At 44.7% G+C, this 27,661-nt stretch overlaps 1 protein-coding gene across 2 annotated transcripts in view; it reads right to left on the reverse strand.

Moving 5' to 3' along the window:
• ITGA9 (integrin subunit alpha 9) overlaps positions 1-27,661 on the reverse strand; it is a 338,515-nt gene that overhangs the window by 111,805 nt on the left and 199,049 nt on the right. For both annotated transcript variants that reach the window (XM_057705604.1, XM_057705605.1), the window contains exon 18: positions 13,181-13,331. In XM_057705604.1, the coding sequence (XP_057561587.1) occupies positions 13,181-13,331 (151 nt within the window). The remainder of the gene's footprint in view (positions 1-13,180; positions 13,332-27,661) is intronic.

Consider the following 27,661-nt stretch of genomic DNA (forward strand, 5'->3'; position numbering starts at 1 on the left):
TCAGCAAAGAAGACGGTGACCTGGGCCAGGATGGAAGCCATGACGACGGCGGAAGTGGTTGTCTCGGGGATGGACTCTGCAGGTCCAGCCAGCAGGCCGTGGTGGGACAACTGAGGGGTGAGAGAGAAAGAGGGGGCCAGGAAGAATGAGCTGCTCTTTCCTGCGAAGGAAGAACAGAGCTGCTACTTCCTGCAAAAGGAACCGGTCTGGGGAGATCATGATCCCACTTTGGACATCCTTCTCTGCTGTTAGAAATGTTCTCATTCATGATGTGGGTAATGGTTAGACATATGCAAAAATTACTGACCTGCACAATTAAGATGTATGTGTTTTAATCTATGTAAATTGTATCTCAAGGGGAAAAATGCTATTAAAGACTAAAAACGAAACCCCCAAAATGAAGTAATTAACTATACTAATAGTTGCTGATGGGTCCAGAAAAAAAAAAGGGGGACAGAGAAATGAGCACTGGATTCAGCCAGGTGGAGGTGATGCTTGTCTGCACATTACCTGTGAGTCACACAGCCAGTCTCAAGCACAGTCCACTTTCTGGCTCAGGGAATCTTTCCCTTTTCTTTAGTCATGCACATTTTCTCTTTATCTCACTCAGTGTATGGCAGCTGTGCTCGGGGCTCTGTACCCCTCTCACCTCTAAGAAGGGACCCACCGAACACTGTCCTAAGACTTTTCCCTAGAGCCCTCAGGACCCCTCTCTGGTTGTGAATTTCTCTGTTTTCTCCAGCATATGTTCCTTTATGGAAGAGCTCACCTCATCACTTCCTGCACTGTGGAACAGCTGCAGTTTTTTAATTCCACACTAGGGAGAAGCAGCATCACCTCTAGCCACGGAGACAGAGACTGATTTCCCCAGTCGGCCAACCAGATTCTCGGCAAAGCATCTGAGAGATTTCCTGGCGGCTCAGATAAGGAAAGCTGGGCCAAAAGGTGAAGTTAGCATCAGCTCAGCCACTTACTGGTTGTGTGACCTCATCTCATTAACCTTTATGAGTCTTGAATATAAAATGCTTGTGTTCTCTTAACCTTGGGAGTCTTGACTCCCTCATCTACACACTGGGAATAAGAGCCCCCATCACACAGGGCTGTGGTGAGGTTTTTTTCTAATTAATTAATTTATTGATTTATTTACTGGCTGAGTTGGGTCTTTGTTGCAGTGCACGGGCTTCTCATTGTGGTGGCTTCTCTTGTTGTGGAGCACGGGCTCTAGGCGCATGGGCTTCAGTAGTTGTGGCACGCAGGCTCTAGAGCACAGGCTCAGTCGTTGTGGTGCACGGGCTTAGTTGCTCCGCAGCATGTGGGATCTTCCCGGCCCAGGGATTGAACCCGTGTCCCCTGCATTGGCAGGTGGATTCTTAACCACTGAGCCACCAGGGAAATCCAACCTGGGGCAATAGAAACCCTATGCTGGGCTCACTGGATAGCAGTGCGGGCCTGGGCTTTACATTTTAAGAAGGAAGATGCCAAACTAGACACAGCACGGAAACAGGTAAATAGCACAGTGGAGAAGGGGTTGGAAATATATACACCAAACAGTCAGAAGGACCGGGGTAATGGACCTTGACTTTTCTCGCACAGATTGGCTTGGATGTAGAGGTGGAGCACCTCTGTTGGAGGCCCCGAATCCAAATACAGTGACATTGTCATTGGAATGGCTTCATCTTGTGAAACTAAGAAATGCAGGTATCAATGATGATGAATAAGGTGGACAGAGAGAGATTATCTTAGACTTTATCAGGGTCCAACATCTACTGAAGGCGTAGTTCCCTTGGGCACTGCTTAATAAGACAGACCTGGGTCACATCGCCTGCTGGTTCTCACCAGGGGCTCTGCTGCACCCGACTACGGCCAAACCAGATCTCCCTAAAAGGTATTTTCGAGTGTGACTTCAAAAAAAAATCCTAAATGCAGTAATGTTAAGCCTGAAAGAACTTTGGCAGAAGGAAAATAAGACAGTAATTGTGCGGGTCACTTGCCTTTTTGCGATTCATTCCCTGCCCCTCCCCCTTTCTGCTTTGTGTCTCAGAGACACCTGCAAGTGACCGGTCCCAGGTTCCTGCTGTGGCTGACTCTGCCCATGCCTCCCAATGCCACTCTTCCCTTCCTCCCCGTAAACAGACCTCGGCTGTGTGTCCAGCCAGGAAAACTCATCTCCCGCCTCCCTTGCGGCTGGGGTGGCCATGTGACATGGTTCTGCCGTGAGATGTCCATGGAAAATGCTGAGTGGAGCTTCAGGAAAGCTCTTTCAATGGGAGCGGGCCTGTTACCTTTCTTCTTCTTCTTGCCTGGAATACAGCTGCAGTGTTGGAAGTGGACACAGAGAAGCAACATAGGCAAGGCTGAGTGGAAAGAGAAGGAACTGGGTTTCTGGTGGCATCGTACAGTTACTTACCAGTCCTGGAATGTCCACGTTGAGATTTATTATTACAAAGGAAAAATCAAAATCTCACCAGGATCACTTACACGAAGCCAAACACATTCCTAACTGACTTTTAAGATCAGCTGCTTAATCTACTTGCTTAGGAGAACAGGACAGCCTGGCTACTTATTCTCAGGTGCCTGGGGAAGAACGATGCCACTGGCCATCAGGGAGCAGGGATGCTCCTTGTAAGGCTGGCCTCAAAGGGAGGAAACGACAGCTCTGGAAAGCTGGACTGCAGTGGACCGCAGCTGTGCATTCACGTTCTCTCTTACATTCCAAGGGCCTCCACCGTTGCCAATTCCCCGCTTCAGGAGCTGGCAGAAACATCCTGCGCGCAACTGACACTGAGAACATCACACAAACACCTCGAGAGCTCAACAATCTTTGTCCATACGCCTGTAATATACTTTCAGATCACAAAGAGCACCTGCTGATGGCAATCCTGCTGTAGCAAGTACTTTTAGTGGTCCACCCCATCCCCTGGGTCCCCTTGATGCACCCATTCTCTGGCTTCCGTGCGCATGTGCTTCCGTGAGCCAGCACCCGTGGGTCTTCTTCGAGGCCTGCCCTCTGGCTTCTCAAGCTGCTCGCCACAGCTCACCCTCAGAGGCTGGAAAGTGCCTGGGATGTTATTCCCTCCATAAGTGGCTCTTAACCAATGCCCGGTGCTTGTGGGAGAACCAACGCCCAGCTTCCTGGCCTTGAGATGCGGCAGCGCAGAGGGGTGGCCTCCATTTCAGAGCTCAGGCAAGGCCACCCCCGGCAGGACTTTGCCTGAGACGCACCCTTTCCTGTCCTGTTCCTCCCGCTCCCCACAGGGAGCTCCCTGGGGAGCACGTCCCTCATAAACCACTCGACACGAATCCTTACCTCGGCATCTGCTTCAGGGAAACCCAGCCGAACACACCTAAAGTTCTTGATTTTTAGTTTTTCTTTTGTTGGACTTAGCAGATGAAATTCATGGCTCTCTTTTTAAGAGGTGCTGTGCTGCTTTATAAAAAAGATTTAAAATTCAAGACCCCACCCCCTCCTCTTAAAAGAGGAAATTATTAAATTGTTGTTTTGCAGTTCATTAGGAAAAAAATACAGAGGTTTAACATATGTTTTCTAAACTCCCCCCAACAGGTCTGCCCAAGTCCTGCAGCTCTGGAAAACATCTTTCGTGAAAGATCCGGGTCGTAGCTACAGCTCTGTTGACATTTCTCAAGCAAAACGTTAGCCTTCCTTCCCAACGCAGTGAATACACAAATGCAGCTTTTCACATACGTGAAAGCTGAGCCCCACCGTGGAACACTGAGGCCACGGTGTGATTTGAAATGGGCGTCTGGGTTTCTCCCCCACTTCCTCGATGCTGGCTGCACAGAAAAGGCCCAGCCTTCCTCCCAGGCACAGCTTCACTCTGGGTTAGGACAGCTCTGATGGCGGGGCCAGAAAAATGCGAGTGTGACGGCCACAGGTAACCCAGGTGAGGACCTGCAAACGTGGCCTGGTCCCTGCTCCCCACCACCCACACTCCTCGTCTCCAGGAGGAAGGTCAGGGCCGGCAGACACAAGTCAGAAACTCTGAGTGGCCCTAGGGCACATGGGATTTGCCTCTGACAAGTGGGATGCAGAGGACCGTTGGAGTGAGAGGAAAGAGCTTGCTCTGTGTTGGAGCCTCAAATGGGCTTGGATCCAGGTGAGGTCTTTCTGCCTGGCACTAAGCAGGAAGTTCAAGGTAAAGCACCAGGGGGCTTGGGGCACTGGATTAAAAACCGGAAAGGGGTGGAAAAGACTTATTATTTTCTGAGTATCCATATCCACCCTCAGGGCTCTCTTACAAGGGCAAGCAGCAAGTTCATTCATCATCTTAATGGCCTCGCCAAGATGACTATAAACATCTAAGGGTTGCATTTTACTCGAGGCTACTATTAACTTGACAAGAGACACGGGAGAAAGCAGAACACAATGAAAATCAGTTCCTGCCGTGAATGGGGGCGGTGGCAGGGTGCAGGAAGGCTGTTTGAAATCCCTTTACATGCTGAACGATGAGAGGCATGCACGTCCACCCACAAACCCTTCCAAAGCACGACGCTGGGCTGCCCAGCTCCACTTAACACATTTCATTTTGTCCCTGTGTACAGAGGCGGCTTCTGTGTGGAATCTTCTGTCTGAGAACAGGCTAGGGCGCTCCCACAGACATAAAGGTATACAAACATGGCGGGGTCTAATCTTTCCTGCCCTACCTGGGTTAGAAACTCGATCAGTCTTATCGCCCGGCACCCTCTTGAGTGGTTTGCCTTGAACATGAGAAGGGGTTGCCCTTTCTGGGGTAAATGTAGACATAGCTGGAAGAATCACTTTACAAGAGAAACAAACTTGGGAGCCCTCTTTGCGTCCTGTCATAAAGAATAAGCCCCTGAAAGCTGCGGAAGCAGCCCTGCAGCTTTTCCACCCCAGAGCTGAGTTTAATTCAGAACTCAAAGCACTCACTCCTCAGAAAAAGCAAAACTGGGCTTTCCTTCCAGCAACTTTCTAGATTGTTGTCACATCTCCCATGTTAGACCCTGTCCTGGAGGAAATAAAAGGACACAGGCCCGTCCCTCCATCACAGCCCCTGCAGGAGACTAGAAGGTGATGCAACAGCTCATCAGTCAAATCCAGTGACTTACAAACAATGGGTGACGAGCAGGAACTACACGTGCTCGGAATAGGAAGTGCTCCGGATGTGATCAAACGCATCACAGTGGAAGGTCCATGTTCTCCCCACTGGATTCACGGTCACTTGTCCTCCTCACCTGCTTCCCTCCTCCAGATCATCATATTAAGTGAAGTCAGAGAAAGGCAGATACACTATGATAGCACTTACGTGTGGAATCTACAAAACTGTTATTTACAAGACAGAAATAGACTCATAGCCAAAGAAAACAAACTTATGGTTACCAAAGGGGATAGTGGGGGGAGGAGGGAGAGATAAATGAGGAGCTTGGGATTAACATATACATATTACTAAATACAAAATAGATAACAAGGACCTACTGTATAACACAGGGAACTATATGCAACATCATGTAAGAACCTATAAGGGAAAATAATCCGAAAAAGAATAGGCATATGTATTTGTATGTGTAACTGAATCACTTTGCTGTACACCAGAAACTAACACAACACTGTAAATTAACTATACTTCATTTAAAAAAAAAAAAAAAAAGGTAAGGGACTTCCCTCATGGTCCAGTAGTTAAAACTCCGTGCTTCCAATGCAGGCAGTGTGGGTTTGATCCCAGGTTGGAGAACTAAGATCCCACACACCGCATGGCATGGCCAAAAAAAAAAAGGTAAAAAAATTCTGTAAACACCGCATTTGGGGGTGGACCCTCTCCAATTCCTTCCTTACCCTCAACACGCACTCACCCTCCAGTCTCTGGCTAGCTGATCTGCCGCCCAGAGACGGACCTGAAACGCCATCAAGGTTGCAGACAGACTGGGCTCTACCAGAAATCCAGGTCCACGTGCCAAACAGTCAGGCAAGACAATGGGACTAGAACACGTGGAAAACAGCTAAGCGGGAGGTCACAACCGGTGGCCGACAGGCGGGATGCAGTCAACAGACGTTTTTTTGGCCCATACAATGTTCAGAGAACATTTTAACTAGCTGCCAATGCCATGAGATTTCATATAAAAATGTGGATTTCTGGCTTTTGTTGAAAAATAGGAAGTCTGGCAAACTGGCCCTCCCTCCCACCTGGCAACCAGTGACCACCGCTGGGCGTGGGCTGCCTTCTGTGGATGAGGCTGCAATCCTCCAATTTTCCAGTCTCCACTGCTTCCTACTGTCCCACACTGGTCCCCTGTGCCCATGTGCCACACTGCCTTGCCCCACTCCTGTAGCCTGTGAGCCGTGCGCCTTTAGAACCCCAGGGAAGTGCTATGAGGCCAACTTACAACTTTTGGAAGCCTAAAAAGTGAGGTGCTCAGGCTGGAGGTGCTCGTGAGCCCTGCTCACTTCCAGCTGCCAGTGTCGGCATCTCTGTGCCTAAGGACACTGTTCTAGAACAGAGTAGGTTGCTCTGGCCATGCACATGGCAAGACATTAGGACTGGGGAATGAGCACCCCGAGAAGGCCGCAACCACGGACTCTGCGGGAGGGGGTGGAAACCCCAGCTCCCTCATCCTCGAGGCTTGCGTTTTTGTCCTGTTTCTTGGAGGTGCCCTGCAGGATGAAGCCCCATTACCCACCGTGGTAACTGGTGTAAAAGTACCCTCTTCGCTAGCTGCCTTCACCTGCTTCCATCACTTCACTTCCTTACCAGTGTTTCCTGCACCTTCCAAATAAATGAATTGACCTCAATTCCTTGTTTCAAGGTCAGCATCTGGGAGACCCAAACAAGACTCCACGCTGTGGAGAAGAGACTGGGTCAGGAGCCTGCCCTTCCTCTCTCTTCTCTCCCAACTGGGCTCCCCTAACTCCATGGCAAGCTGCTGCATCCCCTTTGAACCCAAAGGCCAGCTGGGAGCTCTCCTGCACCTGCTTGAAGCTTACGTTGTCCACGTCTCTGTCTGTTTCCACGTGTGCATAGCAGTCAATTCCATAAAGACGTACTCATGAACCCAGCCTCTTCTTTTGAGTTTCTCTCACTCATGTGTCATTCATGAGTGCAGGAGTCCTACCTAACAAGCAACTTCAGCACAGAAGAGCAGGCATCAGCATTCCTAAAATGTCCTGAGGTCACCCTGCCACTAGGAATGGTCCTTTGTCTCGCATGGGCAGCCTCTTTCCATCTCTCTGGATTCCTTTTGTCCCTCCTCCTTTGCTCTCCTCTGCCGTCTCACCCTTACTCCAGCCCAGCTCTGGACTTCACCTCCCAGATAAATTGGCCCACCCACCCACCGACCCTAGCTCTGCAATGTTGGCACCGGCTGACACCAACTCTTCAGAGGCCCATCCATCTACCCCTAGCATTTATCTAGGGATTTTGTCCAGCCTGAGACTAGCTGTTACAGTAACAACTTGCTTCACCTTGTCATCTCTGCGCTTCAAAGCAACTTCTCAACACCTCTGTAGAGCAGCTGGCATCTTGTACTTTAATTGCAGCCTGACATGTCTTTCACCCTATTAGGCTGTGAGCTCCCTGGGAACAGGGACTAGCGCTGATTCTTCCTTGAGTCTCCTAGCAGCTGGTACAGTTCCTGGCACTTGGCAGGTACTAAATCACTGCTGTCCAAACAACTCCATTCCTGTTCCATGGATGCAAGAAGGGCTAAGTCCCTTCGTGCCAAGTAGCACCAAGGCAAGAAATGACAACTCAACTGTATCCTGCATCTCAACTCCGGGGCCACATGGCTGTATGACTCCGGGGGGCACCATTCAGGTTATATCCTGGGGAATTGTGCTCTGATGCGTCGCTCACTTAGAGCCCAAGGTGAACGTGACCCTAAAGTTGTGTGACGCAGTCATGTTCCAAACTATGTTTTCTCCACTCTTGCTTACTCTCTGTTTTAGCTTTATGTATGTGAAAGAAAAGTCAGCAGATGGTCATGCACGTGAAGCCCACATTTTTATAAGCAGTTCTTCCCTTAAAGGAAGGAATCAGAACAAATCTATGAAAGGAGCCGCATGGGAGATAAAAATTGAGCTCAGGGGCTATCTTTTGTTCAGTTTCAGAAACTAATGTATCCCCAATTGTGTGACGACAGAGATCTTGGAGGCTGGGCCTGGGCCCTGAGTTGCTTTGTGACTTTGGACTCTGGGGGCAGCCACCCATCTACCCACCTATCAATCCACCCACATCACCTGTGCAGCCAGGAGAGGGGTCTGCAAGGTGAGCCCTGAGCCGAGATGCGAGGACAGAGCAGTTCCTTAAACGAACTGGGGCTGGGGTGTTCCTGGGTAACGGCAGCTTCAGTAATAAATTATGAGTGGATTCAAGTGTGTGTGGGGGGGATGGTGAACAACGAGGCTGGGGAGGAGGGGAGGCAGGAAGGACCAGGCTGGGAAGGGCCTCTCACCAACAGCTGAGGAGCCTGAGCTCCATCCTGAAGAATGTGAAGCAGGAGGAGTGACAAGATTAAGTTTCTTCTCAAATTTTTACGGTACAGCTGAGATTATAGGCTTATTGTTATTAATCTTTAAAATTTGTATTTTCTGAGGCAGTAATTATTTTTTTACATTTGCTTACTATTTTAAATATTTGTAAAAATTGTTTTTGCTTACTTTTTTATTTGGTTTTTTTTCCAAACCTTTCTTTGTTTTATTTTCGTTTAGTGTTTTCAACCATATAACACACATTTCTCAAGAGTATGAAGAATGTAAAATATTTAGAAAACATAATAGATATGAAACAAAGTAGAAGCAAAAGAAGCACATTTATATTAGTTTCAGTGTTTGGTTTTAATACGTTTTTCCTTCGACAATCGCTCTATCTGTAAGTAGCTGTTTCTCAGGAAGTTTCATGCCTATTAAAACTCTCATGGCTTTTGTTGCAGATGCTGCCAGTGCCTTGCTCGTGTTCCCTGGAACCACCCCGAAGGCTGGTCACTTGAGTCCAGTCCCCTTCCAGGCCCAAAGCTTCCCCATCGCTCTGCCTGAGTTGTCTCCTGGCTTCAGGAAGTACGGCCCAGAGCCAGGGAAGGCAGCAAAGGCTGGACAGTGAAGCCTGTAGAGTGATTCTCCATGGATGAGCAACCGGAAGTTGGTGCATAAACCCTCCAGTGGCTTCCTTACCCTGCAGAGCAACGATCCTGAGAGGTGTCCTAGAGTCTGTCTCTCAGAGGGTCTGCGGCAGGACAGAGCCCGAACTGCCCACAGTGCCACTTGCCCCTCCATGCACACTCTCCTGTCTCTCATCCCTTCCCGTCAAAACTCACCACCCCCTCACGATGCCAGCCCCCCATCCCCGAGACCACTCTCTAAACTACCTACACCGCCATCATTGTGTCTGGGTCTGCTTTGAGGGGAATCCAAACCAGGAGATTTGGATTTACAAACTCTTTACAAATTCTTATATATCCAAGGGTATCTATATTTTGCCTTCATCATGGAGGGCAAGTTGGCTGGGTATAGAAGTCTCACTTCACCATGGAACACAGTTTAATAATGGCTATTAATGTTACAGCAGTCTATAGAAAATGGGTTTCTTTGTTTTCTGTTAGGTAGGAGTAGCATCATTTTTGTATCTGTAAAATTAGAAATGTCATGAAGCTATGTGTAAACATTACACTGTTCTTAACACTTCTGCCTGATATCTGCAGCACCCATTCAAGAAAACAGAGATCCTTCTTTGCTGCCTACTCATGTCTTCTGTTCCAGTGATTATGGAACTGTTTGCCAATTCTCCAGTCTCCACCTTTCATACCTCGTCTTCACTGCCATCCTTCTCCACCGCTCTGTTCTTTCCCTTGGAATTTTCAGTGACTCCTCAAATACATCCTCTGCAACAATGAATCAACTTCCCATACTGCTAATTCTGCTCTTTCCTGATCATAACACATTTTTTTTTCCTTTAGTTCCCCAACCAGGATCTAACTCAGGCCCCCCACCATGGAAGCACAGAGTCTTAACTACTGGACTGCCAGGAAAGTCCCCGTAACATATATTTTAATTCTGTCACTGCCTTCTTCTTTTTTTTAAATTATTTATTTATTTATTTATTTGGTTGCACCAGGTCTTAGTTGTGGCAGGCAGGCTCCTTAGTTGTGGCTCACAGGCTCCTTAGTTGTGGCTATCCAGCTCTTTAGTTGCAGCACATGTGCTCCTTAGTTGCGGCATGCAAACTCTTAGTTGTGACATGCATATGGGATCTATTTCCCTGACCAGAGATTAAATCTGGGCCCCCTATATTGGGAGTGCGGAGTATTAACCACTGCACCACCAGGGAATTCCCTGTCATTGCCTTCTTGGTTTCATTATCATATTTCCTTATCCCACCCACAACCTTTATTTTTGCTTCTCTCTCAGCACATTCTATTTTCTTCACAGTCTCTTGTGCTACTATCTGATCATTTGCTGGATTCATTATTTTCTTGAATTTTACTAAGAACAAAAGTGGATGTTGTGTAAAATTTACTTTTGTTTTCTACTAATAGCCTTCTAAAAAGTATGCTTTCCCTCTGTTTCAGGAACTATACTTTTCTACTTAACATGTTTTTGTAGGGCCCATGTTGGTTCTGGTTGGTCTCTCAGGGTGGGTGGGCCCTCTCCTGTCTCCCTCACTACCCACCTGTGTGCTGTTAAAATCTTGCTCAGGGCTGAGTGATGCCACTTTTATTCCCCAGTTGATCAACTTTGCAGCTGTGGTTGTAATCACAGGTGGGGAAATTTTTTTCTCTATTATTCCTTCTCCTGTCGCACTGAGAGCCATCTCACACATTTGCTTTCCTGGCTGGTCCTGCCTGGTCCTGCCTCTGTAGCAGTTACATGAGATGATACCTCTGTGCCCTGCTACCTTTCCTGGACTAATGTCCACCACATCCCAAAGAGCCCTTCATACCCTGTCAACTTTCTGCCAATTTGAAACCTAGTGTCCCCTGTGCCAAAAGTTTTAAAGGTTTCTGGGACTCAATGGCAAAGAGATACAAATGTGCTCTCATTGGCCCCATGATCAGTTACAGTAGCCAACGACACACCTGTGTGCTTCTCAGGTGCATGGTCCTTGACTGACCAGAGTCCCCTCGTCCAGGATGTTGGGGAGGCTACTCACCACTGCCTCCCAGTGGTCAATGACGATGACAGGGGTGGAAATGATGCTCCCCTTCCACTTCAAGGCGGGGACATTCTGCTGAGTGATTTATGTTCTAGGGCATCCCTCACCTCTTCCCATCCCACAAACCAGACCAAGGCTGGATTTTACACCCTTACTCAGCCCTTTCTGCCCCATCCTGCTTCCCTCACTTCTTTTCTCCTGAGAACATCCCTCCAATAAATCAGGTGTGCCCGGATTGTGTGCAGTTAAGGAGGGGATGGGAAAATGTATGTAAAACCCGTGGTGTATAATAGGGGGTTGACAGACGTTACTTCCTATTCCCCAAATAATTATAAGGTTAAGGATATAATCATTTGCTCATACTAATCTCTATAAAAGATATTCATCATGATATTATTTAAAAGAGAATAAAATGGGAGTAATCTAAATATCCAATAGTAGGAATTCATAGGCAATCCGCATTATATCCTATGATAGAATATTATACAGTCTCCAAGCCAAAACAAAAAACATGGTGAAGGGAAGAAAAGTAAGATACAGGAGGCTACTTAGTTTATAAATAGTACCACCAAGTCCTATGTAGTAAGAACGTGGGGGCAGCTCTGAGCTTTCTAGCAGACAACAGAGACAGAAGCTTAGCTGGTTACAAGGATGACTATGTCCACAGATACAAACCAGCCAAAAGCTCTGGAAAAGTACACCTATTCCTAATTCTGAGACAGACAGAAAGCTCTCCCATGAGTCCTGAGTGAGGGGAACCTGTTCAATGTGATGACTCCGTCACCAGCCACATCCTCTTAGTTACCATAAAGGTGAGTTCCATAGGTTCGGTCCCTGAGTGAACTCTCCCCTCATCCACCCTCCTACACCGCACAAGAAGATGGCATCACAGCACATGACATTCTGTAAAAGAGATTCTGTGCACAGCCAGGTAATAGAACCCTGAGATACTTAGTTCCCTCCGGACTGGGCTTAAATCAGGGACAATCTTGGGGGTGTAGAGGTGGCTGGAAAACATGCCCTTCTTGCATTCAATGCCTCTGTGCACTCCTCTATCCTGCCGCTCCAGAAGCCGTGGAGCATCAGAGATCCTGAGATGACCTCTTGGGAAGTTCTTGGAGTGCCATTCTAGATGTCTCTGTATGCTTCAGCTGCCCCCTAAGCCGGGCAGAGTTGGCACAGTCCTGTCCAAACTACGGAGCCTGGCAGGATCTGTGCCTGGACAGAGGCTGCCCACTGCTCGAAGGCACACCCAGTGCTCACCTGTGGGCAGGGCCAAGGTTTCCCTCAGAAAGTGATTCTGGCTCCATTTTCACACAGACCTCAAGGCGCTGCAGTTCAAAGCTATGAACACTTTGAAAAGCTGCAAAAGCTCCCCTCGGAACAGCTGCCCACAGTTAGACAACTGCTGGGTAGAAGGTGGTCTATCCAAGTCCACTCGTTTCTCCCGCAGCCTGCGGTCGAGACCTGCTACTCTTTCTTCCCCAAAGAGGTTCATTGAGGGGGATTATGTGACGGGAGAGAATCCCAGCTACGTTTTCCTTTCTGAGTCATGCCATTTAAACCTCCATCATGCAAATAAATTAAATTGCTCTTAAAAACTCACTCAATTCAAGGAAATAATTTAATTTCCTCAGTTCACTAAGATATCTCAGGAATAAATCAATATGCCAAAGCAGAGGCAGATGTCCACGACCCGCGAATGGAAAACATCAAGGGCATCACTGGTAATAAGACACGTGATAAGCAGTGATCTGCTCTCATTTCTTATCTGGTGTTTCACAACAACTTCTGACCTAAAGCGGGAAGTCTCTACAACATGTGTGTGCTGGAGACGGTGACTATATCCTCACGGAGAAGGGGCCAGACATAAAGTTGTGTGGAGAGGTTTTCACAAGAGAGAAGGGATGGGAAACAGTGTGAGATATGGACACGGCTCCAATGCATCATAGGTATTTACGGCTTAATGATCCTCCACATAAAGGAAAAATCTCTGCAGAATCCCTGCATATTCCAAGTTAGGATGAAAGTCAGCAGATGCACTAGATGCAGGTCCTTCTTACCTTCTGCCACATGTTGATGAAGAAGAGCTCCCGGGAAACGTTGAAGGACACATTGGCATCATAGGCATCATCCCCAAGGTTGGAGATGGAGATGTTTAAGGAGATATTCTTCACAGCCCCCAGAGCTAGATAAGGGGTTTTCTCATCAACGCTGCAAGGGAAAATGAATAGCAATGAGTGCCCTAAAGCTTTCACTGATACAACATGAGGCATCAGGCGTTAGCTGAGTGCAGGGGCCAGAAACTCCACCGGGATCAGAACTCCAAGTCCCAGGAACCCCACTACTCAGCCACATGTCCTGGGGCACTCCATCAGCCCCCACAGGCCTCAGCTGCTTCATCTAAGTATGCGGGGTTCTGTGGTCTTGTGTACCCTAACTCACTCTTACTAGGCTGCCCTGTGGCTCATGTGAAATCCAGTGCATTCAACTTGGAAAATTATAAGACATTTAATAACCTATTCATGGAATTCAGTCATACAGTAATTCATTCAAACATTTCTGAGCACTGACTATATGCCAATCACTACTCTCTGTGCTAGAGAAAGCAGTGAACAAAAGACAGTTCTTGCCCTCCTGTATGTAGCTTCAAGGAAACAAAAAACACACACACAAAGAAGCAAACATACAGCTCAGATTGTGATAAAAGCAATGGAGAAAACTTACAAAAGATAAGAAGGATAGAGAGCTCCAGATCTGGAGGGAGAATAGGGTGCAATTTTAAATAGCCTGGACAGGGAAGCTTCACTGAGGTGACCTCTCAGTAGAAACTGGAAGGGAGAAAGAGAGCGAGATACACAGATATCCAGGAACTAGCAAAGGAGAAGTTGTGTCTGGTATGTTCAAGGATGTCAAGAAGGCCTGTGTGGCTGGAGAGGAGTGAGTGAGGGGCAGAGTGGGTGGAGTGGGCCTGGAGGTAAAGGGATGGGGGCCATCACCAGGACCGTGGTTTGCCTCTGAGACAGGAGCTCCTGCAGGGCTCTGAGCAGGGGATGGTGTGACCTGACTTCCATGTTTAAAGGCTCACGTTGGCTGTGATGTGAACAGTCTAGAGTCAGCAGTCAGGGCAAGGAAAGAGCCTGGTTAGAAGGTTCTTGTAATAATTCAGGTGTCAGAAGATGGCAGCTCAGACCACAGTGGTAGAAGCTGAGGTCATATTCTGGATGTCTCAAAGGTTGTGCCAACAGATTTTGCTTATGGATTGGATGAAAGATGTTAGGGAAAGAGAGGAGTCAAGGGCAGCTGCAAGGATTTTAGATTTAAAAACCATAAGGGGGGCGGGGAGAAAGATGGTGGTGAAGTAGAAGGACGTGGAACGCATCCCTCTCCACAGATGCATCAAGAACACATCAAAAGATGCAATAATTCCCACAGAGAACCAGCTGAACACCAGCAGAAGATCGTGGACACCAGAAAGGACTGCAAAGATCCAGACATAACCGGGTAGAACAGAGGAGGTAAAAAAAAAAAGGAGAAAGAGGAGGAGAAGAAAGGAAAAGGACAGGTCTCACACCCTGGCGTGGGGGGATCTGAAAGAGAGGGGAGGTTGCCGAATGTGGGGAAACATCCGTTATCTGACAGGGAAACCCCTTCTCCAATGGGGAATTTGATTGGGTCCAAAGGGAGGCATTTGGGACTGTTCAAAGAGGGCGAAGCGGCTGAGCTGTGGCAGACGGGAAAGACTGAGAAACACACGGAAGGTCCACACCACAGCTCAGCATGTCCAGACTAAGACGTGGGTTCACAGCTGAACAGGGTGTCTGGGAGCTGGAATGTGGGAACTGGAGAACTGGTTCAGGGTGAGAGACGTTGGCAGTGTGGCGATGGACTGAGAGGACAGGAGGGAAGAAATCTGCAGTGGAGAATGCCTACTGCAGAAAGCTAGGTGGCCGTGGGAGCGGCTTGATACTGCTGACTCAAAAACAGGGGGAGGAGCCGTGGGTGTAGCCTCTCTCTCAGCACCTGCAACGAACAAAGGAAGGACCCCTCTGGGACTGGCTGGTGCAGTCAGGGATAACAAAGGCCCCCGGGAGGGGCTGGCCTAGAGTGCCTGCAGCTGAGAGCCAGAAGTCCGCAGAGTAGCCCAGCTCTGGAGACATTCTGTTTACACCTGAGCTGCCAGCTTCCCTCTGCAACAGGCACCGTCACCGCCACCCGGGCACCCACGACCCAGGCAGGGTGCCACTGCTCACTCACTCCCAGGGGAAGGAGAGACTATTGTACCCTCTCTCTCCCCACACACCGGCACTTACAGGTGAACAACAGAAGAAGCTCTGCTGGTTGCAGATCAATACAAAAAGCCCAAGGTGGGTAGAAGGACACTTACAGCTGAGACCCCAAGGAAACAGAAATATTATTATTAATTCTATTGATCTGGTCCATTCTGGGGTGAGGTCAGCTTTTTTTTTTTTTTTATTAATTATGATCTTAGTCGTAAGGGATCTACATGTTTTATAACATACTTTTTATTATTCTATTTTTCTTTTATTTTTATTTTTAGCCTTTTTATATATTTCTATTTCTAGCTAAGTTTTCTACAGTGCTGACTTTCTCTCTCCTACCTTCTTTTCTTCTCTCTTATACATTTCTATCTTTTTCTTTTTCGTTTCATATTTCCAGTCACACTATGCTCTTCTGTTGCCCTGTTTTCTATCCTTTTTCAGTTTATTTTATCTTAATAGACTTATAATCAGTATTATCGGTCTTCTCTGTTTCCTTGCTTTATTCTCCAGATGACGCACTGCTTTGGTTTTTATTATTAGGTTTTGTCTTTATCTTAGCTCTAATTATAATGGTCTGATTTTGTTTTAGGAATCTTCAGTTTGTCTGGTGGTACTCTTGCTCTTTGTTATATTTGATCCTAGCTTTCAAAATTTCCCTGGATTTGTGTTTGTGTGTGTGTGGTTTTCTTTCTTTCTTTCTTTCTTTTTTTTTTTGGTTTTGAATTTCTGCTGGTTTTCTCTTTGATTGATTGCATACTGGGGTTCTTCTGTCAGGTCTTTCTAGTGCCTTATGTTCTACTGGATTCAGTATTTGTGTGTCTTGTACATGTATGTGTTTCCTTGATTTAGTATTTGTTTGACTCAACACTCTGCCATTAGTCTGGGGCTTGGAGAGTATTTTTTAAACCCCTTTATTGCCAGGACAAGCAACCTCTGAAGTCTAGACTACTCCATCAGAAGTCAAGTAGGAGGCTCTGGGGAGGGAGCACTGAATCCAGGTTGCTAGACTACTAGGGAGTCCTCAGCCACAGGGAAGACTAACTGCAGAGAACTCTCATGGAGCCCTGTATCAGAGTCTAAGACCTGGCTTTGTCTGACTGTCTGCAACTGCCAGTGCTGGACACCTCACACCAAACTACAAACAAGACAGGAATGCAAACCCACCCATCAGCACACAGGCTACCTAAAGCCATATTAACCTCACAGATACCCTAAAACACACCACCTGACATGGCCCTGCTCATCAGAAAGACACAGAGCCACACACCAAAAAGCAGACACCAGACCCACCCACCAGGAAGCCTACTCAAGACACTGGACAAACCCCACCACAGGGGTCAGAGGGCCGAAACAAGGGGAGTTACTACTAGGCAGCATAGGGAAAGGAGACAGCAAATCCTATAAATCAGACAAAATGAGAAAACAAACACCATGCAGGCAAAGGAGTAGGAAAAAACCCCACAAGACCAAATAAATGAAGAGGAAATAGGAAAATTGCCTGAAAAAGAATTCAGAGTAATGATAGTAAAGATGATCCGAAATCTCAACAACAAAATAGAGAAAATACAAGAAACAGTTAATAAGGACTCAGAAGAACTAAAGAGCAAACAAACAGCAATGGACAACAAAATAGCTGAAATTAAAAATACTCTAGGTGGTATAAACAGCAGAATAACTGAGGCAGAAGAACGAGTAAGTGAGCTGGAAGATAGAATGGGGGAAATAAATGCCACAGAGCAGGAAAAAGAAAAAAGAATAAAAAGAATGGAAGACAGTCTCAGAGACCTTGGGGACAACATTAAGCACACCAACATTTGAATCATAGGCATCCCAGAAGAAGAAGAAAACAAGAAAGGGTCTGAGAAAATATTTCAAGAGATTATAGTGGAAAACTTCCCCAACATGGGAAAGGAAATAATTAATCAAGTCCAAGAAGCACAGAGAGTCCCATACAGAAGTAACACAAGCAGAAATACGCTAAGGCACATATTAATCAAATGAACGAAAATTAAACACAAAGAAAAAATATTAAAAGCAGCAAGAGAAAAGCAACAAATAACATATAAGGGAAAACCCATAAGGATAACAGCTGATCTTTCTGCAGAAACTCTGCAGGCCAGAAGGGAATGGCAGGATATACTGAAAGTCCTCAAAGAGAAAAACCTACAGCCAAGAATACGCTACCCAGCAAGAATCTCATTCAGATTTGAGGGAGAAATCAAAAGCTTTACAGACAAGCAAAAGTTAAGAGAATTCAGCACCACCAAACCAGCCTTACAACAAGTGCTAAAGGAACTTCTCTAAGTAGGAAACACAAGAGAAGGAAAAGACCTACAAAAACAAACCCAAAACAATTAAGAAAATGGTAATAGGAATACACTTGTCAATAATCACCTTAAATGTAAATGGATTAAATGCTCCAACCAAAAGACACAGACTGGCTGAATGGATACAAAAACAAGACCCTTACATATGCTGCCTACAAGAAACCCACTTCAGACCAAGGGACACATATAGACTGAAAGTAAGGGGATGGAAAAAGATATTCCATGCAAATGGAAGTCAAAAGAAAGCTGGAGTAGCAATACTCCTATCAGACAAATTAGACTTTAAAGTAAAGACCATTACAAGAGACAAAGGAGGACACTACATAATGATCAATGGATCCATCCAAGAAGAAGAGACAACAATTGTAAATATCTATGCACCCAACATAGGAGCACCTCAATACATAAGGCAAATGCTAACAGCCATAAAAGGGGAAATTCACAGTAACACAATAATAGTAGGAGACTTTAATACCCCACTTACATCAATGGACAGATCATCCAAACAGAAAATAAATAAGGACATACAAGCTTTAAATGACACATTAGACCATCTCAACTTAATTGATATTTATAGGACATCCCATCCAAAAACTACAGAATACACTTCCTTTTTTTTTTTTTATGTTTGAAAATTTTCCAGCTTTATTGAGATATAATTGTCAAACAGAAATTGTATATGTTTAAGGTATACAATGTGGTAATGTAATATACATATACACTGAAAAAAATCACAATCAAGTTAACATATCTATAACCTCACAGTTACCCCTTTTGTGGAATACACTTCCTTTTCAAGTGCACATGGAACATTCTCCAGGACAGATCACATCTTGGGTCACAAATCAAGCCACAGAAATTCAAGAAAATTGAAATCATATCAAATCTTCTCTGACCACAATGCCATGAGACTAGATATCAATTACCTGAAAAAACCTGTAAACAATACAAACACTTGAAGGCTAAACAATATGCTATTAAACAACCAAGAAATCACTGAAGAAATCAAAGAGGAAATCCAAAAATATCTACAAATGACAATGAAAACACAACAACCCAAAACCTATGGGACGCAGCCAAAGCAGTTCTAAGAGGGATGTTTATAGCAATACAGTCCTATCTCAAGCAACAAGAAAAATATCAAATAAACAACCTAACCTTACACCTAAAACAATTAGAGAAAGAAGAATAAAGAAACCTCAAAGTGAGTAGAAGGAAAGAAATCATAAAGATCAGATCAGAAATAAATGAACAAGAAAGGAAGGAAACAATAGCAAAGAAAAATGAAACTAAAAGCTGGTTCTTTGAGAAAATAAACAAAATTGATAAGCCATTAGCCAGACCCAACAGGAAAAAAAGGGAGAAGATGCAAATCAACAGAATTAGAAATGAAAAAGGAAAAGTAACAACGGACACCACAGAAATACAAAAGATCTGCTACAGCAACTACAAGCAACTATATGCCAATAAATTGGATAACCTGGAAGAAATGGATAAATTCTTAGAAAAGCACAATCCTCCAAGACTGAACCAGGAAGAAATAGAAACTATGAACAGACCAATCACAAGTATAGAAATTGAGGCTCTGATTAAAAATCTCCCAACAAGCAAAAGCCCAGGGCCTGATGGGTTCACAGGTGAATTCTATCAAACATTTAGAGAAGAGCTAACACCTATCCTTCTCAAACTCTTCCAAAATATTGCAGAAGGCGGAACACTCCCAAACTCATTCTACAAGGGCACCATCACCCCGATACCAAAACCAGGCAAAGATGTCACACAAAAAAGAAAATTACAGGCCAATATCACTGATGAATATAGATGCAAAAATCCTCAACAAAATACTAGCTAACAGAATCCAACAGCACATTAAAAAGATCATACACCATGATCAAGTGGGGTTTATCCCTGAGATGCAAGGATTCTTAAATATAGGGAAATCAATCAATGTGATACACCATATCAACAAATTGAAGGATAAAAACCATATAATCATCTCAATAGATGCAGAAAAAGCTTTTGACAAAATTCAACATCCATTTATGATAAAAACTCTCCAGAAAACAGGCATAGAAGGAAATTACCTCAACATAAAAAAGCCACATATGAGAAACCAAAAGTCAACATCATTCTAAATGGTGAAAACCTGAAAGAATTCCCTCTAAGAACAGGAACAAGACAAGGGTGCCCACTCTCACCATTACTAGCCAACATAATTTTGGAAGTTTTAGCCACAGCAATCAGAGAAGAAAATGAAATAAATGGAATCCAAACTGGAAAGGAAGAAGTAATATTGTCACTCTTTGCAGATTACATGATATTATATATAGAAAACTCTAAAGACGCTACCAGAAAACTGCTAGCACTAATCGATGAATTTAGTAAAGTAGCAGGATATAAAATTAATGCACAGAAATCTCTTGCATTCCTATACATTAACAATGAAAAAGCAGAAAGAGAAATTAAGGAAACTCTCCTGTTTACCACTGCAACAAAAAGAATAAAAGACCTAAGAATAAACCTGTCTAAGGAGGCAAAAGACCTGTATGCAGAAAACTATGACACTGATGAAAGAAATCAAAGACGATACAAACAGATGGAGAGACATACCATGTTCTTGGATTGGAAGAATCAACATTGTGAAAATGACTATACTACCCAAGGCAATTTATAGATTCAACGCAATCCCTATCCAATTACCAACGGCATTTTTCACAGAACTAGAACAAAAAATCTTACGATTTGTATGGAAACACATAAGACCCCAAATAGCCAAAGCAATCTTGAGAAGGAACAGTGGAGTTGGTGGAATTAGCCTTCCTGACTTCAAACTATACTACAAGGCCACAGTGATCAAGACAGTATGGTACTGGCACAAAAATAGAAAGGAAGATCAATGGAACAGAATAGAGAATGCAGAGGTAAACCCACGCACATATGGGCAGCTTATTTTTGACAAAGGAGGCAAGAATATACAATGGAAAAAAGACAGCCTCTTCCATAAGTGGTGCTGGGAAAATTGGACAGCAACATGTAAAAGAATGAAATTAGAACACTCTTTAACACCATACACAAAAATAAACTCAAAATGGATTAAAGACCTACATGTATGGCCAGACACTGTAAAACTCCTAGAGGAAAACATAGGCAGAACACTCTATGCCATCCATCAAAGCAAGATCCTTTTTGACCCACCTCCTAGAATCATGGAAATAAAATCAAGAGTAAACAAATGGGACCTCATGAAACTTAGCTTTTACACAGCAAAAGAAACAATAAACAACACAAGAGAACAACCTTCAGAATGGGAGAAAATACTTGCCAATTAAGCAATGGACAAAGGATTAATCTCCAAAATATACAGGCAGCTCATGAAGCTTAACACCAAAAAAGCAAATAACCCAATCCACAAATGGGCAGAAGACCTAAATAGACATTTCTCCAAAGAAGACATGCAGATGGCTAACAAACACATGAAAAGATGCTCAACATCACTAATCATTAGAGAAATGCAAGTCAAAACCACAATGAGGTATCACCTCACACAGGTCAGAATGGTCATCATCAAAACATCTAGAAACAATAAATGTTGGAGAGGGTGTGGAGAAAAGGGAACTCTCCTGCACTGTTGGTGGGAATGTAAGTTGGTACAGCCACTATGGAAAACAATTTGGAGGTTCCTTAAAAACTAAAAATAGAACTGCCATATGGCCCAGTAATCCCACTACTGGGCATATACCCAGAGAAAACCATAACCCAAAAAGAAACATGTACCATAATGTCCATTGCAGCACTATTTGCAATAGCCAGGACATGGAAGCAACCTAAATGCCCATCAACAGATGAATGGATAAAGAAGATGTGGCACATATATACAATGGAATATTACTCAGCTGTAAAAAGGAATGAAATGGAGCTATATGTGATGAGGTGGACATACCTAGAGACTGTCATACAGAGCAAAGTAAGCCAGAAAGAGAAAAACAAATACCGTATGCTAACTCATATATATGGAATCTAAAAAATGGTACTGATGAACCCAGTGACAGGGCAAGAGTGGAGATACAGATGCAGAGAATGGACTGGAGGACATGGGGTTGTGCGGGTGGGGGGCAAAGGGGAAGCTGGGACGAAATGAGAGAGTAGCATAGGCATATTTACACTACCAACTGTAAAACAGATAGCTAGCGGGAAGCTGCTGTATAACAAAGGGAGATCAACTTAATGATGGGTGATGCCTTAGAGGGCCAGCACAGGGAGGGTGGGAGGGAGTCGCGGGAGGGAGGGGATATGGGGATATATGTATAAATATAGCTGATTCACTTTGATGTACCTCAAAAACTGGTACAAGAGTGTAAAGCAATTATATTCCAATAAAGAGCTTAAAAAAAAAAACCATAAGGGAAGAGGTGTCACTTATTGAGATGGGAAAGATCATGGGTATAGAAGGTCAGCAAAGTAAATCCTAATGGGTACTGGATTTTTAAGAAGAGATGCTAAGACAGTTCGATGTAAGGGTCTAGAGTGGAAGGAGGGGTCAAGGTTAGAGATATGCATTTGGGTGGACTAGAAATGATCACGAGGGAATGCATGTAAGTAGAGAAGGAGCAGCAATGGAGACTGAAAAAGACTGGCTAAGGAGATAGGAGGAACCCAAGAGAGATGGTCTCCTAGCATCCACATGCTTCAAGAAAGGAGTAATCAGTTTCAGCAAATGTGACAATCTAATATGAGGAATTAGAACTGGCCACTGGAATTAGCCATCTGGAGGCCATTGGTGATCTTCATAAGAATAGCTGAAGTGCAGACAGTGAAGAACCTGATCAGAGTTGGTCTGAGAGAGGTAGGAGGAGAAGAAATGGAAACAGTGAACACAGATGACTCTTTGGAGTTTTTCTATAAAGGAAAGCAGAGAAATAGGATGACAGCTGGTGGGGGAAGTGGACTCAAGGCAAGTTTTTTTTCTTTTCAGATGAGAATTTTCATGGCATAGTTACCTGATCACGGGGAGGATCTACTAGATAGGGGACAACTAACGAAGACATGGCAGGGCCCGATTGCTGGATGGCCTGGTGAACAAACGGAGGGGCTGGCCTCAGCTGGTGTGATGTGAGAAAGTGGAGCACATGCCCCAGATGCATCAGCAGAAGGGTGGCAGGAACAAATGAAAGTTCCCCTGTGATTGCTTCCACTTTGCAGTGAAATAGAAGCAGCATCAAAGACCAGGAAGGGAGATGAGGGAGGAGGAGTGTTTGAAAGGTGAGGAGATGGAGTGAAATAGCAGCGCAGGAGAGCGGGGGAGTGAATGGACCATCAACAGGATGAGGATGATGGTGGTGAGGATGATGACAAGGATGAAGATGCACATGAGGCTGGTGATTATTAGATAATGTGAGCTTTGGACAAAATAAATTCACACTGGAAGCCAATCTTTGACTGGCCAACCAGTTAGTGGCAGATGTGATCGAGCATATGAGGGTTTGAGTAATGGACAGTTGTTACTTTTGACCACTCAGCATCCTGACACCTTCTTGTTTGGGGGGAATCTCAAGATAGGTGGAGGAACTCTCAGCGGGAAAGGGGCAGACCCTCCCTCTGCCCTCCTCTTGGTCATTCAAGTGTGGGCACTTAACTAAGTGCAATCATTTGATGTAAGAGTGGTCAAGTGACCTCAGTTTGGGGGATGGATGCTGCCCACTGGGGTCACAAATTTTGAGGGCTGCTCAATGACACCAGGGCCCTCTGAGATCATTTGAAGTGGCTGCAGCGGAGTTGAGAGCCCAGGGTTGGCATCCTGGGCTAAGCCTTGCCTCCCCTTCCTGCCTAGACTCTGAACCAGCCCATATCCTTCCAATAAATTCCTTTTCCACTTAAAATTAACAAGCACACATTCATTGTTGTTTGCAACCATTAATACAGCATGAAAGAGAAGAGGACTCTCCAAAATCTCAGTAGGTCCTAATACTTTGAAATATGGATTTTTGCGGGGGAGGAATCATTGTTACCTATCCATGAAGAGAGGACCTCACTTTCCTGCATGCCTGGCACGTCAACAAGAATAACATGTGCAGTGAGAGATCTGATGGCCTTGCTTTTGGAAGCAAGAGCTCTGAGGATCCAAACAAGATGTGAAAAATTAACTTGGAGAAAAGTTTCAAATTCTTGAATGGCCTCCAATAAATGAAGACCCTGACCTCAAGCTATTGTGGCAATTATTTATTATTGTTGGCCATTTTCGTTTTAAACAATTGATGGGTTATTTCTGTCCTCCTGTTTGCTTTTGTAAGATTAAAGGAGTAATCCTCAGGCCTTGAAGAGTTATGAGAGAGTGTTAGCCTTGCTTTATCTTGAGAAGGAATTGCATAAGCACCCACAAGTAGCCTCAGAGAGTATTCATAGTTTCCAAATGGAATATTAAGCAGAGAGACAAGACAGAAAAGCCCTGGACCACGGGGCAGGGTCTGCCTGCTCACTGCAGTTCTGTCATTCATGTGATCAGCGTCCTTCTCTTGTATGTAAATGGCAAGGGATCAGGTCAGGCATGTTTAACCTTCTTCCAGCCCCTGAAGCTCAGGCCTCTGTCACTTAATCATGCAGCAAGGTCACTCCCAGGGTTTCAAAGTCAAGTGACGCAAACATGGCTCTATGATTAAGGGAAGCCAGGGACCTTCCAGGACTGAAAACGAACTCAGACATTTTAACAAAAGAAGCCTCAAAGCTGTTTCCACTCTCTCTCCACATCTAGAAGTCCATGTACTAAACAGTACATCTCTCCTTCCAAAGCTATTCTTAGAAATTAAATGCAATGTAATTTGCCTGGTGCTGGGTACTTATAAACAAGTTGTCCTGAAACCTGCAACAGCATGAAAGTGTCCTGATGTCAGTTCCATTTTTAGAAATGAGGAAATTGAGATGCAGGGAGATACGGGGGCCAGGTTGCTGAACTTAGAGCTCAGTGCCTCCTGTGCCTTCAAAGCCCGTCCCTCTCCACTGTAGCCCACGTTCTCCAGCCCCTTGCCTGTCACACCTCCAGGATGCCCTTTCTGGTCTCCCTTCTGGCTGAAATAAATCTTCCTATTACGAACTTCTCCAGCCCCGGCTCCACCAGCCCTTCACGGCATTTCCCGAGGTTGTGATGACACATTCATCTGTGTGCCTATTTGATTAAGGATGACCTCTCTCCCCGCAAGGATCCAGGCACCGGGGGGCAGGGACCTCTGTCTGGCTTCGCTCACCACTGAACCCTCATGGATAGAATGGTGCCTCGCACACAGCAGGTGTTCAATAAGCCCTGCTGAATGAATGAATGGCACGCACCACATCCCCACGACAGATCATGAGTTCAGCTTTCACATTTACAGGTGAAGATGCCGAGGCCCCCACAGGGAAGCCCACTCTGATCAAGATCACCCGACCCTGGAGACGCAGACCGGGAGCTGGTGCCCAACTTCCTTCGTCACGACCACCACCTGAGCTACAGCTCTTACATAAATCCCACCTCAGTCAGGAAGGGCTTTGGCAAGAAATGCCTTTTAATGGCATCTGAAAAAAACAGGATTCCACGAAGACCAAGCTCTTGGATGGGACTGCTGAAAGAGTAAAATGATGAGGTACAGTGTTTTTGTGCTAAACATTCCACGGGTGCTTTCTGATTTATTGAAAAACAATCTTTCTAATTTCAAGGTATTTTAGCCCCTGAGAAATTTTCCCTTTAATTCTAATTTGCTGGAGCAGTCTTTTAAATGGGTCAGATTTCTATATACACCAATGACTCTAGTGTAGTTTTATATGAAAAGCATGATTAGTCATTAACATAAGGTACAAACTGTACAGTTTCTATAAAGCTTATCTTACAGTATGCATACAGCCTGCTGGAAACATGTTGCTCATATGTTATTAAAAATAATAAATATAACTGTCCTAATACATCTTACAGCAGCTGTTTGTGAACACGCTGGGTTTATATTGAAGTTTAGCGGCGATTCATTTCATACTCCAAATGTCAGATGCTGCTACTGGCATCTTGGTTTCCATGTGGTACCTGAGGATCACTGTAGAACCTGTACTCTGACCTCACTCATTACTATACATTAAAAGCACACACCATTCAAAGTTCCTTACTGGGTAAATATAATACATTTCCATACCAAACCATCCTATGCTAAGTCACTAAACCAAATTCTTCCCTTTCTACCATCACAGAAACAATTTTATGCAGATAATTTTTTGGTGAAGATGCTAAGGAAAGAAACTAAAGCAGCTAAATCAGTGTTTAATAAATTTCCATTAGATCATTTTAGACCTTCCTTAAGTCTTAAAGATATAAACCATGACCTTACTTAAATAGCTTGTGGTTATAATCTATCTTTCATAGAATATAATACTTTTATTTCTTTTGCTGCTAGCTTAAATTTAGCCTGAGTAAAGGATGCTAAGACAGGAGCTGATCAAGCACATTCTATTCAACTGTATTTGAGTTGACAAACTTCCCGTTATGCTTTTATTAGGATTGAAATTATATTTGTGAAGCACAGCTGTATTTGATAATGACGATTAGGACAATAGTACAGAGCAGCCAGAACCACCTATTCTTCCTTTCCTGCCTTCCTGCTGCCATCCTCCCTCCCTTCCTCTTTCTAACCACTTATCCATCCATCCATCACTTTTTAAAACCACCTTCTCAGTTTAGGCACCAAGGATACAGGGTTCAGCTCTCAAGGAGTTCACAGTCCAGTGGAGAAAACAAACATGTGCGACATAATGTCATTGATGTCAATATGTGCTACATACTGATCCTTAGGGAAAAGGAGAAACATCCTTATGAGACCCTGTATGCGATGAGAGTACAAAGAAGGGATTCTGCAGGGACAGTGGGGTTAGGGGAGGGCCATGGGGTATATTAGGCAAGGTATTATCAAGGAAGTGAACCATGAATCCTGCAATTAATGGAATGATAGCTCAGTCAACAAAGACGTGTCTAAGATCGATTGTATGTACACACACACACACACACACACTTTTCCGTTCATGGAAATCATATTAAAAAGGACACTGTGAGGCAGAACATATTCCCCAATAGGAGAAATGTCAAAATTGGGGGCCGCATTCCTGAGTAAGGATTCAGCATCCAACAAATCACAGATATGTGCCATGAGCAGTGACATAAATTACAGCCATTGCAACTGAAAACCATAAACAACGCTTCCTATTCTTAAAATGAGCAGAGATCATAAAATCAGAAATGGAATTTGACAGCTGGATGGGAGCTCATTTGAGTCATCATGTTACAGATAAAGGCCAGAATTAACCACTTCCCTGAAGCCACACAGCAGATAGTGGCAAACAGTGGCAGAGACACGCAGCCCTCCTAACCCTGGTCCAACGATTCTTCCCTCTGTGCCCATTGCTCTTAAAGTACATAAAAATACAGCTACATGGTGTCAAATTTACATAAAACTTATTTGGGTATAAGATGGGAAATGAAATCGTAGTTGCCTTCCTACTATTTAGAATATTTAGAATATTGGGAGGTGTTATCTCTTTATAAAAGCTATTGCAGGTGCGTAATTTTCCTCTCGACAATTTTCCTTGAAATTGGTGGAGGCATTCAGGATGGTTCCAGATGCCTTCAGCAGCTCTTTTGGGCAATCTCCCTCTTGCCACTTTGTTGACAACTATCAGAGCTTTTCAACTATTAGTACTTAAAATTGCAAACATGAAAAAAAAACCACATAAAACCACGGTTGCTCATCTGATGTCCTCCTATGAGGAGTATGGGCACGAAGCACCAGATAAGTTATTATGTGAAGGAGATGCACCAGGAAGCTGATAAGACAAGTCACGCCAAGAGAACAGGCACAGCATATGATGCCGGGGAAATCCAGAGTGAAGAAATCACTGCAGACTGATGTTACCGTAAGAAGTTCCCTGAGAG

The sequence above is a fragment of the Hippopotamus amphibius genome, chromosome 13 (genome assembly GCF_030028045.1).
Source record: "Hippopotamus amphibius kiboko isolate mHipAmp2 chromosome 13, mHipAmp2.hap2, whole genome shotgun sequence".
Classification (NCBI taxonomy): Eukaryota; Metazoa; Chordata; class Mammalia; order Artiodactyla; family Hippopotamidae; genus Hippopotamus; species Hippopotamus amphibius.